Genomic DNA, 16,982 nt, shown 5'->3' with positions numbered 1-16,982 from the left:
GACAGAAGGGCTGTACTGCAAAGAAGGTTCTCAACTTTGATGAAACAAGTTTATTTTGGAAACTAACACCTGGCCGCATATGCAATGTTTGTGCCATAGATTTGTTTGTAAAGAAATTGTGACAGAGAAGGGCTATATTGGAAAGCAGGTTTTCAACTTTGACGAAATGAGCTTATTTGGAAACTAATACCTAGCTGCACATGCATTTCAATTGAAGAAAAAACGATACGTGGAGTTAAGACTGTCAAGGCCTGATGCACCCTTCTTTTCTCTCAAAATCCTAGGGCACTTAAGGGTTGTGGAAAGATCAGGCTGGGAGTTCACTGGAGGTGAAGAATACACTAAAATATGTGTTTTGGAGTTAAAGTTTCAAGTGTGTAAATTGTATGTTAAAATGTATTTCACAGAAACAATAATTGCTATTTTTGGTTAAAAATACTAAGAAACTCTAATCTCTGAGTAATTGAGAATACCAAACCCCATATTTTACATGTAAAATGACTCTTGATATACATGATTACTGTATGTCCCCCCCCCCCCCCCCCCCCCCCCATGAACCATAGACCTTGCTGTTGGTGGGGAGGCTTGCGTGCCTCAGCGATACAGATAGCCGTATCGTAGGTGCAACCACAACGGAGGGGTATCTGTTGAGAGGCCAGACAAACGTATGGTTCCTGATGAGGGGCAGCGGCCTTTTCAGTAGTTGCAGGGGCAACAGTCTGGATGATTGACTGCTCTGGCCCTGTAACACTAACCAAAACGGCCTTGCTGTGCTGGTACTGTGAACGGCTGAAAGCAAGGGGAAACTACGGCCGTAATTTTTCCCGAGGGCGTGCAGCTTTACTGTATGGATAAATGATGATGGCGTCCTCTTGGGTAAAATATTTCGGAGGTAAAATAGTCCCCCATTGGAATCTCCGGGCGGGGACTACTCAAGAGGACGTTGTTATCAGGAGAAAGAAAACTGGTGTTCTACGGATCGGAGCGTGGAATGTCAGATCCCTTAATAGGGCAGGTAGGTTAGAAAATTTAAAAAGGGAAATGGATAGGTTAAAGTTAGATATAGTGGGAATTAGTGAAGTTTGGTGGCAGGAGAAACAAGACTTCTGGGCAGGTGAATACAGGTTATAAATACAAAATTAAATAGGGGTGATGCAGGAGTAGGTTTAATAATGAATAAAAAAATAGAGGAGTGCGGGTAAGCTACTACAAAAAACATAGTGAATGCATTATTGTGGCCAAGAGAGACACAAAGCCCACGCCTACGACAGTAGTACAAGTCTATATGCCAACTAGCTCTGCAGATGATGAAGAAATTGAAGAAATGTATGATGAGATAAGCCGCCAGGTGGAATTTTGCACAGAGCACAACTTAATCATAGCTAACACTTGGTTCAAGAATCATAAAAGAAGGTTGTATACATGGAAGAAGCCTGGAGATACTGACAGGTTTCAGGTAGATTATATAATGGTAAGGCAGAGATTTAGGAAGCAGGTTTTAAATTGTAAGACATTTCCAGGGGCAGATGTGGACTGTGGACCACAATCTACTGGTTATGAACTGTAGATTAAAACTGAAGAAACTTCAAAAAGGTGGGAATTAAAGGAGATGGGGCCTGGATAAACTGACTAAACCAGAGGTTGCACAGAGTTTCAGGGAGAGCATAAGGGAACAATTGACAGGTTGCACAGAGTTTCAGGGAGAGCGTAAGGGAACAATTGTCACAAATGGGGGAAAGAAATACAGTAGAAGAAGAAGGGTAACTCTGAGGGATGAAGTAGTGAAGGCAGCAGTGGGTCAAGTAGGTAAAAAGACGAGGGCTAGTAGAAATCCTTGGGTGACAGAAGAAATATTGAATTAAATTGATGAAAGGAGAAAATACAAAAATGCAGTAAATGAAGCAGGCAAAAAGGAATACAAACGTCTCAAAAACGAGATTGACAGGAAGTGCAAAAAGGCTAAGCAGGCATGGCCAGAGGAGAAATGTAAGGATATAGAAGCTTATCTCTTTAGGGGTAAGATAGATACTGCATACAGGAAAATTAAAGAGACCTTTGGAGAAAAGAGAACCACTTGTATGAATATCAAGGGCTCAGATGGAAACCCAGTTCTAAGCAAAGAAGGGAAAGCGGAAAGGTGGAAGGAGTATATAGAGGGACTATACTAGGGCGATGTACTTGAGAGCAATATTATAGAAAGGGAAGAGGATGTAGATGAAGATGAAATGGGAGATATGACACTGTGTGAAGAGTTTGATAGAGCACTGAAAGACCTAAGTCGAAACAAGGCCACGGGAGTAGACAACATTCCATTAGAACTACTGACAGCCTTGGGAGAGCCAGTCCTGACAAAACTCTACCATCTGGTGAGCAAGACGTATGAGACAGGTGAAATAACCTCAGACTTCAAGAAGAATATAGTAATTCCAATCCCAAAGAAAGCAGGTGTTGACAGATCTGAAAATTACCGAACTATCAGTTTAATAAGCCACAGCTGCAAAATACTAATGCGAATTCTTTACAGACGAATGGAAAAAATGGTAGAACTGACCTCGGGGATGATCAGTTTGGATTCCATAGAAATATGGGAACCCGTGAGGCAATACTGGCCTTACGACTTATCTTAGAAGCTAGATTAAGAAAAGGCAAACCTACGTTTCTAGCAATTGTAGACTTGGAGAAAGCTTTTGACAATGTTGACTGGAATACTCTCTTTCAGATTCTGAAGGTGGCAGGGGTAAAGTACAGGGAGCAAAAGGCTATTTACAATTTGTACAGAAACCAGATGGCAGTTATAATAGTCGAGGGACATGAAAGGGAAGCAGTGGTTGGGAAGGGAGTGAGACAGGGTTGTAGCCTCTGCCCGATGTTATTCAATCTGTATATTGAGCAAGCAGTAAAGAAAACAAAAGAAAAATTCGGGGTAGGTATTAAAATCCATGGAGAAGAAATAAAAACTTTGAGGTTCGCCGATGATATTGTAATTCTGTCAGAGACAGAAAAGGACTCGGAAGAGCAGTTGAACGGAATGGACAGTGTCTTGAACGGAGGATAAAAGATGAACATAAACAAAAGCAAAACAAGGATAATGGAATGTAGTCGAATTAAATCGGGTGATGCTGAGAGTATTAGATTTGGAAATGAGACACTTAAAGTAGTAAAGGAGTTTTGCTATTTGGGGAGAAAAATAACTGATGATGGTCGAAGTAGAGAGGATATAAAATGTAGACTGGCAATGGCAAGGAAAGCGTTTCTGAAGAAGAAAAATTTGTTAACATTGAGTATAGATTTAAGTGTCAGGAAGTTATTTCTGAAAGTATTTGTATGGAGTGTAGCCATTTATGGAAGTGAAACATGGACGATAAATTGTGTGGACAAGAAGAGAATAGAAGCTTTCGAAATGTGGTGCTACAGAAGAATGCTGAAGATTAGATGGGTAGATCACATAACTAATGATAAGGTATTGAAAAGAATTGGGGAGAAGACAAGTTTGTGGCGCAACTTGACAAGAAGAAGGGACCGGTTGGTAGGACATGTTCTGAGGCATCAAGGGATCACAAATTTAGCATTGGAGGGCAGGGTGGAGGGTAAAAATCGTAGAGTTAGACCGATAGATGAATACACTAAGCAGATTCTAAAGGATGTAGGTTGCAGTAAGTACTGGGAGATGAAGAAACTTGCACAGGATAGGGTAGCATGGAGAGCTGCATCAAACCAGTCTCAGGACTGAAGACCACAACAACAACAACAACTGTATGTGTGGCAATTTTGCAGAACATAACTATGGCATATAACAAGAGTTACCATTACTTATCTTATAATGGCCTCATGCCCATTGATGTCTAAGTAATAACATGAACTGTATGGCAGAAGTAGCGCACAGAAAATATAAACAGGAAATATGGAACAGGTTGTTACGTACAATGACAGAAGTGTGAAATCAATTGGAATGCAGTTCAGCATTGGAGATGGCATGGTTACTGTTGTATGTACGAAAAATTAAGGAAGGAAAACATTTCATCTCATTTATGTTTACTCATTTGTCTTCTGGTCTGTGTTTTAGGTCTTGTTCCTAAGATACGTGGTGTCAGTTCTTCTTCAGCAAATGTAATCAGAACATACATGTGTACCACTGTTGACCATTATGCCTCCACCTATGGTGATAAAGGCTGGGGCTGTGGCTACAGGTAAGCCATTACTATATCACTTCCTATTTTCTTGCTAGCTCTTAAACTATTCTTGTCATGTGGGATACATGACTTAATTTTTAGATAAATGGAAAACAAAACCATTGTATATGTTCATAGCTGCTGAATTATGAGACTGACTTAGATGTAAATATACATTTCTTATGTGGCATTGGAAAGATACTTCAAAGACATAACATGTATGGAACTCGATGATCAGTTAGTGCCCAGATAAAAATGCTAAAAACCACTGACCTGCCATCAGGAGAATTGTTCTCACAAACATCTACGTTCTGCACCAAATATAAGCAAACACATACTACATGTAAAGTTTGTGTGTTTTCCGGTGCACTTGGAAACATCAGTCCCTGTACTTTGTTATTATTAGAGCAGAGTTGCTGTTGTGTAGTAAAATTCCTTGTAACTGTACCAAACTCTGCTGACATGTCTTTGCAAAGATCATTCAAAAATCAAGAAACTGGAAGTATGAAGAAGAAAGTACAGTACTGAAAAAGAATAGCAGCTGACGAGAGAAACACAGTTAACACTTTAGCGGCAGTAACACACGATCTGCGTGTCACTACAAGGCAGCTTGGCAGTGCGAATAGGAGCATCCAGAGGAATTATGTGTGAATACTACAGTCTGATGCATTTCATTCTTTCCACATTTTGCTCCATCAAGAGCTTCATCACAGAGTCCATCAGAGTCCATTGCAGTTCTCCAAATGGTTTCTATTAGAACTGCCAAGTGATGTGTCATTTCTGTGAAATATTTTGTTTGTGGATGAAACATAGTTCACAAGCCCAGGGCAAATGAATCTTTATGATATACACTGCTATTCAGTTGAAGGTCCATGTTGGCTGAGAGAAATGAATCAGTAACTATCTTGGTCTTGCCAATGTGTGGTTCAAGCTTTTCAAGAATAACATCGCTGGTGCTGTATTATTGATGGGACACTAAACAGCCGTTACTATCTACAGTTCCTAACAGGTCTGCTCCCCTAGTTATGGGCAGACATCTTACACAAGGCACTCCATGTGTTACCAACCTGACTGATGTCTTGCCCCTTCTTCACAGATACTTGTAAACCTTTTTAACAAGATATTTGGAGCAGATTGTGTGTTCAGGTGTTCGGGATACACTAGATGAGTTGCACACTCAGAAGGCTAAACACCTCTGGTTTCTTATCAGTGGCATAAATTAAAACAAAAGGTCTACAAGGAAACACTGATATTTCCTGAAGACATGAAATGTCATACAACAAGTCTGTGCTGTGATAAGTCGAGATTAGTCAGCATGCAGTTTATCTACATCTACATCTACATCCATACTCTGCAAGCCACTTGACGGTGTGTGGCAGAGGGTACCCTGAGTACCTCTATCGGTTCTCCCTTCTGTTCCAGTCTCGTATTGTTCATGGAAAGAAGGATTGTCGGTATGCGTCTGTGTGGGCTCTAATCTCTCTGATTTTATCCTCATGGTCTCTTTGCGAGATATACGTAGGAGGGAGCAATATACTACTTGACTCTTCGGTGAAGGTATGTTCTCGAAACTTTAACAAAAGCCCGTACCGAGCTACTGAGTGTCTCTCCTGCAGAGTTTTCCACTGGAGTTTATCTATCATCTCCGTAACGCTTTCGCGATTACTAAATGATCCTGTAATGAAGCGCACTGCTCTCCGTTGGATCTTCTCTATCTCTTCTATCAACCCTATCTGGTACGGACCCCACACTGCTGAGCAGTATTCAAGCAGTGGGCGAACAAGCGTACTGTACCCTACTTCCTTTGTTTTCGGATTGCATTTCCTTAGGATTCTTCCAATGAATCTCAGTCTTGCATCTGCTTTACTGACGATCAACTTTATATGATCATTCCATTCTAAATCACTCCTAATGCATACTCCTAGATAATTTATGGAATTAACTGCTTCCAGTTGCTGACCTGCTATTTTGTAGCTAAATGATAAGGGATCTATCTTTCTATGTATTCGCAGCATGTTACACTTGTCTACATTGAGATTCAGTTGCCATTCCCTGCACCATGCGTCAATTCGCTGCAGATCCTCCTGCATTTCAGTACAATTTTCCATTGTTACAACCTCTCGATACATCACAGCATCATATGCAAAAAGCCTCAGTGAACTTCCGATGTCATCCACCAGGTCATTTATGTATATTGTGAATAGCAACGGTCCTATGACACTCCCCTGCGGCACACCTGAAATCACTCTTACTTCGGAAGACTTCTCTCCATTGAGAATGACATGTTGCATTCTGTTATCTAGGAACTCCTCAATCCAATCACACAATTGGTCTGATAGTCCATATGCTCTTACTTTGCTCATTAAATGACTGTGGGGAACTGTATCGAACGCCTTGCAGAAGTCAAGAAACACGGCATCTACCTGTGAACCCGTGTCTATGGCCCTCTGAGTCTCGTGGACGAATAGTGCGAGCTGGGTTTCACATGACCGTCTTTTTTGAAACCCATGCTGATTCCTACGGAGTAGATTTCTATTCTCCAGAAAAGTCATTATACTCGAACATACTACGTGTTCCAAAATTCTACAACTGATCGACGTTAGAGATATAGGTCTATAGTTTTGCACATCTGTTTGACGTCCCGTCTTGAAAACGGGGATGACCTGTGCCCTTTTCCAATCCTTTGGAACACTACGCTCTTCTAGAGACCTACAGTACACCACTGCAAGAAGGGGGGCAAGTTCCTTCGCGTACTCTGTGTAAAATCGAACTGGTATCCCATCAGGGCCAGCGGCCTTTCCTGTTTTGAGCGATTTTAATTGTTTCTCTATCCCTCTGTCGTCTATTTCGATATCTACCATTTTGTCATCTGTGCAACTATCTAGAGAAGGAACTGCAATGCAGTCTTCCTCTGTGAAACAGCTTTGGAAAAAGACATTTAGTATTTCGGCCTTTAGTCTGTCATCCTCTGTTTCAGTACCATTTTATTCACAGAGTGTCTGGACATTTTGTTTTGATCCACCTACCACTTTGACGTAAGACCAAAATTTCTTAGGATATTCTGCCAAGTCAGTAAATAGAACTTTACTTTCGAATTCATTGAACGCCTCTTGCATAGCCCTCCTCACACTACATTTCCCTTCGCGTAATTTTTGTTTGTCTGCAAGGCTTTGGCTATGTTTATGTTTGCTGTGAAGTTCCCTTTGCTTCCGCAGCAGTTTTCTAACTCAGTTGTTGTACCACGGTGGCTCTTTTCCACCTCTTACGATCTTGCTTGGCACATACTCATCTAACGCATATTGTACGATGGTTTTGAACTTTGTCCACTGATCCTCAACACTATCTGTACTTGAGACAAAACTTTTGTGTTGAGCCGTCAGGTACCCTGAAATCTGCTTTTTGTCACTTTTGCTAAACAGAAAAATCTTCCTACCTTTTTTAATATTTATATTTACGGCTGAAATCATCGATGCCGTAACCGCTTTGATTGCTGATTCCCTGTTCTGCATTAACTGTTTCAAATAGTTTGGGTCTGTTTGTCACCAGAAGGTCTAATATGTTATCGCCACGAGTCGGTTCTCTGTTTAACTGCTCAAGGTAGTTTTCAGATAAAGCGCTTAAAAAAATTTCATTGGATTCTTTGTCCCTGCCACTCGTTATGAACGTTTGAGTCTCCCAGCCTATATCTGGCAAATTAAAATCTCCACACAGAACTATAACATGGTGGGGAAATCTACTCGAAATATTTTCCAAATTATCCTTCAGGTGCTCAGCCACAACAGCTGCTGAGCCAGGGGGCCTATAGTGACATCCAATTACCATGTCTGAGCCTGCTTTAACCGTGACCTTCTCCCAAATCATTTCACATTTCGGATCTCCGTCAATTTCCTTCGATACTATTGCACTTCTTATCGCTATAAACACGCCTCCCCCTTCACTGTCCAGTCTGTCTCTGCGGTATACATTCCAATCTGAGTTTAGGATTTCATTACTGTTTACATCTGGTTTCAGCCAACTTTCTGTCCCTGGTACTATATGGGCATTGTGACCGTTTATTAATGAGAGCAGTTCTGAGACCTTTCTAAAGATGCTCCTGAAGTTTACTATTGTTTGTTGTTGTGGTCTTCAGTCCTGAGACTGGTTTGATGCAGCTCTCCATGCTACTCTATCCTGTGCAAGCTTTTTCATCTCCCAGTACCTACTGCAACCTACATCCTTCTGAATCTGCTTAGTGTATTCATCTCTTGGTCTCCCTCTACGATTTTTACCCTCCACGCTGCCCTCCAATACTAAATTGGTGATCCCTTGATGCCTCAGAACATGTCCTACCAACCGATCCCTTCTTCTGGTCAAGTTGTGCCACAAACTTTTCTTCTCCCCAATCCTATTCAATACTTCCTCATTAGTTATGTGATCTACCCATCTAATCTTCAGCATTCTTCTGTAGCACCACATTTCGAAAGCTTCTATTTTCTTCTTGTCCAAACTATTCATCGTCCATGTTTCACTTCCATACATGGCTACACTCCATACGAATACTTTCAGAAATGACTTCCTGACACTTAAATCAATACTGGATGTTAACAAATTCCTCTTCTTCAGAAACGCTTTCCTTGCCATTGCCAGTCTACATTTTATATCCTCTCTACTTCGACCATCATCAGTTATTTTGCTCCCCAAATAGCAAAACTCCTTTACTACTTTAAGTGTCTCATTTCCAAATCTAATTCCCTCAGCATCACCCGACTTAATTAGATTACATTCCATTATCCTTGTTTTGCTTTTGTTGATGTTCATCTTATATCCTCCTTTCAAGACACTGTCCATTCCATTCAACTGCTCTTCCAAGTCCTTTGCTGTCTCTGACAGAATTACAATGTCATCGGCGAACCTCAAAGTTTTTATTTCTTCTCCATGAATTTTAATACCTACTCCGAATTTTTCTTTTGTTTCCTTTACTGGTTGCTCAATATACACATTGAACAACATCGGGGAGAGGCTACAACCCTGTCTCACGCCTTTCCCAACCACTGCTTCCCTTTCATGTCCCTCGACTCTTATAACTGCCATCTGGTTTCTGTACAAATTGTAAATAGCCTTTCGCTCCCTGTATTTTACCCCTGCCACCTTTAGAATTTGAAAGAGAGTATTCCAGTCAACATTGTCAAAAGCTTTCTCTAAGTCTACAAATGCTAGAAACGTAGGTTTGCCTTTCCTTAATCTTTCTTCTAAGATAAGTCGTAAGGTCAGTATTGCCTCACGTGTTCCAGTGTTTCTACGGAATCCAAACTGATCTTCCCCGAGGTTGGCTTCTACTAGTTTTTCCATTCGTCTGTAAAGAATTCGTGTTAGTATTTTGCAGCTGTGACTTATTAAGCTGATAGTTCGGTAATTTTCACATCTGTCAACACCTGGTTTCTTTGGGATTGGAATTATTATATTCTTCTTGAAGTCTGAGGGTATTTCGCCTGTTTCATACATCTTGCTCACCAGATGGTAGAGTTTTGTCAGGACTGGCTCTCCCACTGCCGTCAGTAGTTCCAATGGAATATTGTCTACTCCGGGGGCCTTGTTTCGACTCAGGTCTTTCAGTGCTCTGTCAAACTCTTCACGCAGTATCATATCTCCTATTTCATCTTCATCTACATCCTCTTCCATTTCCATAATATTGTCCTCAAGTACATCGCCCTTGTATAGAGCCTCTATATACTCCTTCCACCTTTCTGCCTTCCCTTCTTTGCTTAGAACTGGGTTGCCATCTGAGCTCTTGATATTCATACAAGTGGTTCTCTTCTCTCCAAAGGTCTCTTTAATTCTCCTGTAGGCAGTATCTATCTTACCCCTAGTGAGACAAGCCTCTACATCCTTACATTTGTCCTCTAGCCATCCGTGCTTAGCCATTTTGCACTTCCTGTCGATCTCATTTTTGAGACGTTTGTATTCCTTTTTGCCTGCTTCACTTACTGCATTTTTATATTTTCTCCTTTCATCAATTAAATTCAATATTTCTTCTGTTACCCAAGGATATCTACTAGCCCTCGTCTTTTTACCTACTTGTTCCTCTGCTGCCTTCACTACTTCATCCCTCAAAGCTACCCATTCTTCTTCTACTGTATTTATTTCCCCCATTCCTGTCAATTGCTCCCTTATGCTCTCCCTGAATCTCTGTACAACCTCTGGTTCTTTTAGTTTATCCAGGTCCCATCTCTTTAAATTCCCACCTTTTTGCAGTTTCTTCAGTTTTAATCTACAGGTCATAACCAATAGATTGTGGTCAGAGTCCACATCTGCCCCTGGAAATGTCTTACAATTTAAAACCTGGTTCGTAAATCTCTGTCTTACCATTATATAATCTATCTGATACCTTTTAGTATCTCCAGGGTTCTTCCATGTATATAACCTTCTTTCATGATTCTTAAACCAAGTGTTAGTTATGATTATGTTGTGCTCTGTGCAAAATTCTACCAGGCGGCTTCCTCTTTCATTTCTGTCCCCCAATCCATATTCACCTACTATGTTTCCTTCTCTCCCTTTTCCTACACTCGAATTCCAGTCACCCATGACTATTAAATTTTCGTCTCCCTTCACAATCTGAATAATTTCTTTTATTTCATCATACATTTCTTCAATTTCTTCGTCATCTGCAGAGCTAGTTGGCATATAAACTTGTACTACTGTAGTAGGTGTGGGCTTCGTATCTATCTTGGCCACAATAATGCGTTCACTATGCTGTTTGTAGTAGCTTACCCGCATTCCTATTTTCCTATTCATTATTAAACCTACTCCTGCATTACCCCTATTTGACTTTGTGTTTATAACCCTGTAGTCACCTGACCAGAAGTCTTGTTCCTCCTGCCACCGAACTTCACTAATTCCCACTATATCTAACTTCAACCTATCCATTTCCCTTTTTAAATTTTCTAACCTACCTGTCCGATTAAGGGATCTGACATTCCACGCTCCGATCCGTAGAACGCCAGTTTTCTTTCTCCTGATAACGACATCCTCTTGAGTAGTCCCCGCCCGGAGATCCGAATGGGTTACTATTTTACCTCCGGAATATTTTACCCAAGAGGACGCCATCATCATGTAATCATACAGTAAAGCTGCATGCCCTCGGGAAAAATTACGGCTGTAGTTTCCCCTTGCTTTCAGCCATTCGCAGTACCAGCACAGCAAGGCCGTTTTGGTTATTGTTACAAGGCCACATCAGTCAGTCATCCAGACTGTTGCCCTTGCAACTACTGAAAAGGCTGCTGCCCCTCTTCAGGAACCACACGTTTGTCTGGCCTCTCACAGATACCCCTCCGTTGTGGTTGCACCTACGGTACGGCTATCTGTATTGCTGAGGCACGCAAGCCTCCCCACCAACGGCAAGGTCCATGGTTCATGGGGGGAGTTTACTTTTAGCACATTAATATTGTTACTATTAGCACATTAATATTGTTATTCCCTGTTGCATTTTGCCTACTCCTACCTTGCCGCGTCTCAGGAGGTGTCTTGTCGGGCCTAGGGAGGGAATTCTCTAACCTAAAAAACCCCCATGTGCACTCCACGCGTACTCCGTTACCCTTGTAGCCGCTTCCGGCGTGTATTGCACGCCTGACCTATTCAGGGGGACCCTACATTTCTCCACCCGATAATTCTCCTCCATAATTGCTTTATAGTGTGTATTGATTCCAAGCACAATTTTTGAACATTTGATATGAAAGCCATAATAACATACTACCATACCTGAGTTAGGTGTTGGCTTGCGTTTGATACGGTAAGACAGGTATTTGGGAACCTCTTTCCTGATGGCAGAACAGTAATTTGCAATGCTGTTAACTTGTTACTATTTGCTCAATTTCCACACACAAATATAGTAAGGAACGTTCTGGCAGAATGTAAATACTTCAGGAGTAAAGTAGGTAACTCACTGAATTGTAGAAGCATTGAGTCATGGACAGGCACTCACAAAAGAGAAAGCTTTGTGAATGTGTCACATGTTGAGCTAGAGTACAAATACACTCCTGGAAATTGAAATAAGAACACCGTGAATTCATTGTCCCAGGAAGGGGAAACTTTATTGACACATTCCTGGGGTCAGATACATCACATGATCACACTGACAGAACCACAGGCACATAGACACAGGCAACAGAGCATGCACAATGTCAGCACTAGTACAGTGTATATCCACCTTTCGCAGCAATGCAGGCTGCTATTCTCCCATGGAGACGATTGTAGAGATGCTGGATGTAGTCCTGTGGAACGGCTTGCCATGCCATTTCCACCTGGCGCCTCAGTTGGACCAGCGTTCGTGCTGGACGTGCAGACCGCGTGAGACGACGCTTCATCCAGTCCCAAACATGCTCAATGGGGGACAGGTCCGGAGATCTTGCTGGCCGGGGTAGTTGACTTACACCTTCTAGAGCACATTGGGTGGCACGGGATACATGCGGACGTGCATTGTCCTGTTGGAACAGCAAGTTCCCTTGCCGGTCTAGGAATGGTAGAACGATGGGTTCGATGACGGTTTGGATGTACCGTGCACTATTCAGTGTCCCCTCGACGATCACCAGTGGTGTACGGCCAGTGTAGGAGATCGCTCCCCACACCATGATGCTGGGTGTTGGCCCTGTGTGCCTCGGTCGTATGCAGTCCTGATTGTGGCGCTCACCTGCACGGCGCCAAACACGCATACGACCATCATTGGCACCAAGGCAGAAGCGACTCTCATCGCTGAAGACGACACGTCTCCATTCATCCCTCCATTCACGCCTGTCGTGGCACCACTGGAGGCGGGCTGCACGATGTTGGGGCATGAGCGGAAGACGGCCTAACGGTGTGCGGGACCGTAGCCCAGCTTCATGGAGACGGTTGCAAATGGTCCTCGCCGATACCCCAGGAGCAACAGTGTCCCTAATTTGCTGGGAAGTGGCGGTGCGGTCCCCTACGGCACTGCGTAGGATCCTACGGTCTTGGCGTGCATCCGTGCGTCGCTGCGGTCCGGTCCCAGGTCGACGGGCACGTGCACCTTTCGCCGACCACTGGCGACAACATCGATGTACTGTGGAGACCTCACGCCCCACGTGTTGAGCAATTCGGCGGTACATCCACCCGGCCTCCCGCATGCCCACTATACGCCCTCGCTCAAAGTCCGTCAACTGCACATCCGGTTCACGTCCACGCTGTCGCGGCATGCTACCAGTGTTAAAGACTGCGATGGAGCTCCGTATGCCACGGCAAACTGGCTGACACTGACGGCGGCGGTGCACAAATGCTGCGCAGCTAGCGCCATTCGACGGCCAACACCGCGGTTCCTGGTGTGTCCGCTGTGCCGTGCGTGTGATCATTGCTTGTACAGCCCTCTCGCAGTGTCCGGAGCAAGTATGGTGGTTCTGACACACCGGTGTCAATGTGTTCTGTTTTCCATTTCCAGGAGTGTACATATGCCCTCTTGTTCTGCATGTGCCCCCCCCCCCCCCTCCCCCCAATAAACAAATGAACACACACACACACACACACACTATCTTGACAAAGTATTTATTGTAAGTTTTCTGTTTTGTGTGTGCCTGTTGATGACTCAGTACTTCTACTGTTCTCCTTTACTCCTAAAGGAGCCACACATTATGCCATTGAAGACATCTTCAAAGGCTCTTTCCAATTCCATAATCAAATAGAAAAATTAAATTTAAATAAGTGTATAATGTCTTCTGGCATACCCTGTTTCATCAAACAATAAAGAAATTGTACATAATTAGAGTGCCCTGAACCATTTTAGAGTTTTAAGTGTTCGTAGCCTAGTAGGAAGTACAAGTAGAAACAAATACAGAGGGAGGAGGAATTTATCAGGAAATAGCTTAGATGCAGCCCTGCAGCCAGGCAGAAGCATGTGTACGAAGCTCTCACTAAGTTAAGCGATTAATATTGAAATAAGAGCTAATGTAGTTAATATTACAATTTAGAATAGTGCACTTACTTCTTATCTAATCTATTGAAGGTTTCGCTTTTCTAAACGTAATCACATCAAAAAGGAAGTATTTCGTAAAGGCTGGCAGTCGTGAGTTTCCTTACATGCATAGGCGTAAATGTCGTATGAGGGTAGATGTTTTGTTTTTGACTAGACTTCAAAGTTAAATTAATTCGTGTCTCTCATACAGAATTTGTGTGGCTAGTTAAAAGTTTCTGAAGCAAGTTTATAAGTTTGTTTACATTAGTGTTTAATTACGTATTAGTATAGGTTACGAAACTATTGTGTTGTTGAAGTTATTTTCTGCTTTTGTGTTATATTTTACTATCAAACCAGGTGTGACAAGTGTGGTGGTTGCCGCAGAAATTTGAAAGAAGGGGTGCTCTGTATAGACTGTAGGTTGTAGTTTCATTGGGGTGAGTGCAGCGGAGAGGAAACGAGGGCAGATAATGAGGCTCTCCCATGGCAGTGTAGGTTATGTAGAAAGGCCAGAAGAATTGTGGAACAGGAGGCAAAGATTTGTGCCCTTAAGGCTGAATTAGAAATCACGAATATGGAATTGTGTAAGCTAAGGGAGGAAAAGGACTCTGGGTGCTGGGAAAAGGTAGCAAGCAGAGGGCGAAAAAGGGAAACATTTGTAAAACTTCTGAAATTCAGTTAGCAAATCAGTTTGACTTGCTATCTGAAGTAGTGGAGGAAGGGCCTCAATCAGATGTAATTGAATGTAGGTTGAGGCAGATAGCAGAATACTAGCTTAAAGAAAAAAAGACAGGTTGGGATCAAACCAGAAAAGGAAAAGAAAAATTCTGCGTATAGGTAGCAGTCATGGGAGGGGTGTGGGCCAACAGCGTCAGGAGAAATTAGAGACAGCGTACCAGATCACAAGTTTTGTGAAACCAAATGCTAGCCCTAGCCAGGTGACAGAAAACTTAGGTCAGCTATGCAAGGACTTTGAGAAGGAAGATCAGGTAATTATAGTTATGGGAGCAGGGAACAGCCTGGCTATGAATCCAAGATATAGTATTAGGAGTGACCTGGATAAAATAGGAGCAGAAACAGGGCACACGAATGTGGGTTTTGTGGATGTCTTTCAGCGCCATGATCAGCCTGGGTAAACACTGCTGTAAGGCGTGTTAACACTGAGCTGAACGGGATGTTCCAGACACCGGCAAAGTCTCACATGAGTGGTGTTCCAGTTGATGCTATTGGTAGGTGGGGTTACACTACACATGACCTGCACCTTAATAGGAAGGGGAAAAATAAGTTAGCTTCTCTATTAGCAGATACTGTAAGGGGGGACCAGGCAGACAGGTTTTTTAGGTTAAAGCCAAATTCCAGACTGACAACAACCAAGGAAAATAGAATAAAAGAAACTTCATGCAGAGCAAATAGGGATAAAGCTAAGGGTGGCATCAACTTATTTCACCAAAATACCAGAGGATTAAAAAATAAAGTAGATGAGCTGATAATGTGTTTAGATGATCTCAAAAATAAGAATGAGATTGATATACTTTGTCTGTCTGAGCACCATGTAACTGTGGGGATGGAAAATGTCAGTATAAATGGGTATAATTTAGCATCTTACATATGTAGATCTAGTATGGATAAAGAAGGAGTTGCCATTTTCATAAAACAAGGGTATAAATACAGAACTGTTGAAGTAAGCAAATTTTGTGTTGATCAGCACTTTGAGGTTGGTGCATGTGAACTTCAGCTAGGTAATGTTGTGTTGATATTAGCAACAGTGTACAGGTCTCCACTAGGAGATTGGGAGCTGTTCATAAAAAGTTTGACTCCCTATTATGCTGTCTGTCAGACAAAAAGAAGAAGTTATTAATCTGTGGTGATTTCAATGTTAACTTTCTAAGCAATTCTGATAGGAAAAGTGAACTAGAAGTGTTGTTAACAACATATAACTTAGAATCAGTGATCAATTTCCCTACACGTATAGCTCAGGTCAGTAGTACTCTAAGATGCACATCTGAAACCTAACAGGACGTACACTTCAGAAACGAAAGTTTAGGAAATGTAAACTGGGAAGATGTATATAATGAGCCAAATGCTAATGATAAATGCAGCATATTTCTTGATAAATTTATATCCTTTTTTGAACATTGTTTTCCATCGAAAATTACTACATGTAACACCACACACTTTTCAAAGAAACCTTGGATTACTACAGGTATTAAAGTGTCATCAGAAAGAAAAAGAAAACTGTATGAGACAGCAAGAACTAGTAAAGATCCAGAAGTAGTTTTACACTATAAAAATTATTGTAACTGAGAAAAGTTGTAAGGAAATCAAGAAATATGTATGTTAGAGAAGAAATTAACAACTCCAGCAATAAAATCAAATCAATATGGAATGTTGTTAGAAGGGAGACAGGAAAAGTAACGACTGGGGTAGGTAGTATTAATGTTAAAGAGAATGAGACCATCTTAAACAACAGTACACAGGTAGCCAATGTATTTAACAATCACTTATTAAATGTAGGAGAAAAAATTGCTGAGAATAGTTCAAAAGAAAAAGCCAGGCAGTACATGGAAGAGGCAGTTTTGAAAAATTTTAGTCAGCTTAAGTTTCATCTAACAACCTCTTATGAAATAAGGAAAATTATTATATCTTTGAAAAATAAATGTTCTATTGGAGTAGATATTATTAAAACAATGTGGAGCAATTATAGCTGATGTTTTGAGTCACATACGTAATGCATCTCTGACTCAGGGTATTTTACCAGACACATTAAAAGATGTCATTGTCAGGACTCTCTACAAAAAGGGGGAAATCACAGATGTCAATAATTACCAGCCAGCATCCTTGCTTACAGCATTTTCAAAAATCTTTGAGAAAGTAATGTA

The 16,982-nt window shown here is 41.8% G+C and overlaps 1 protein-coding gene across 1 annotated transcript in view; it reads left to right on the top strand.

Annotated features, from left to right (window-relative positions):
* Window positions 1-16,982, top strand: part of LOC124777179 (zinc finger-containing ubiquitin peptidase 1-like) — a 176,516-nt gene that overhangs the window by 53,637 nt on the left and 105,897 nt on the right. The window contains 1 exon segment of the mRNA XM_047252490.1: window positions 4,064-4,187. Within this exon segment, the coding sequence (XP_047108446.1) occupies window positions 4,064-4,187 (124 nt within the window).

Source organism: Schistocerca piceifrons, chromosome 2 (assembly GCF_021461385.2).
Source record: "Schistocerca piceifrons isolate TAMUIC-IGC-003096 chromosome 2, iqSchPice1.1, whole genome shotgun sequence".
Classification (NCBI taxonomy): domain Eukaryota; kingdom Metazoa; phylum Arthropoda; class Insecta; order Orthoptera; family Acrididae; genus Schistocerca; species Schistocerca piceifrons.
This window is presented reverse-complemented; position numbering and strand designations above follow the sequence as displayed.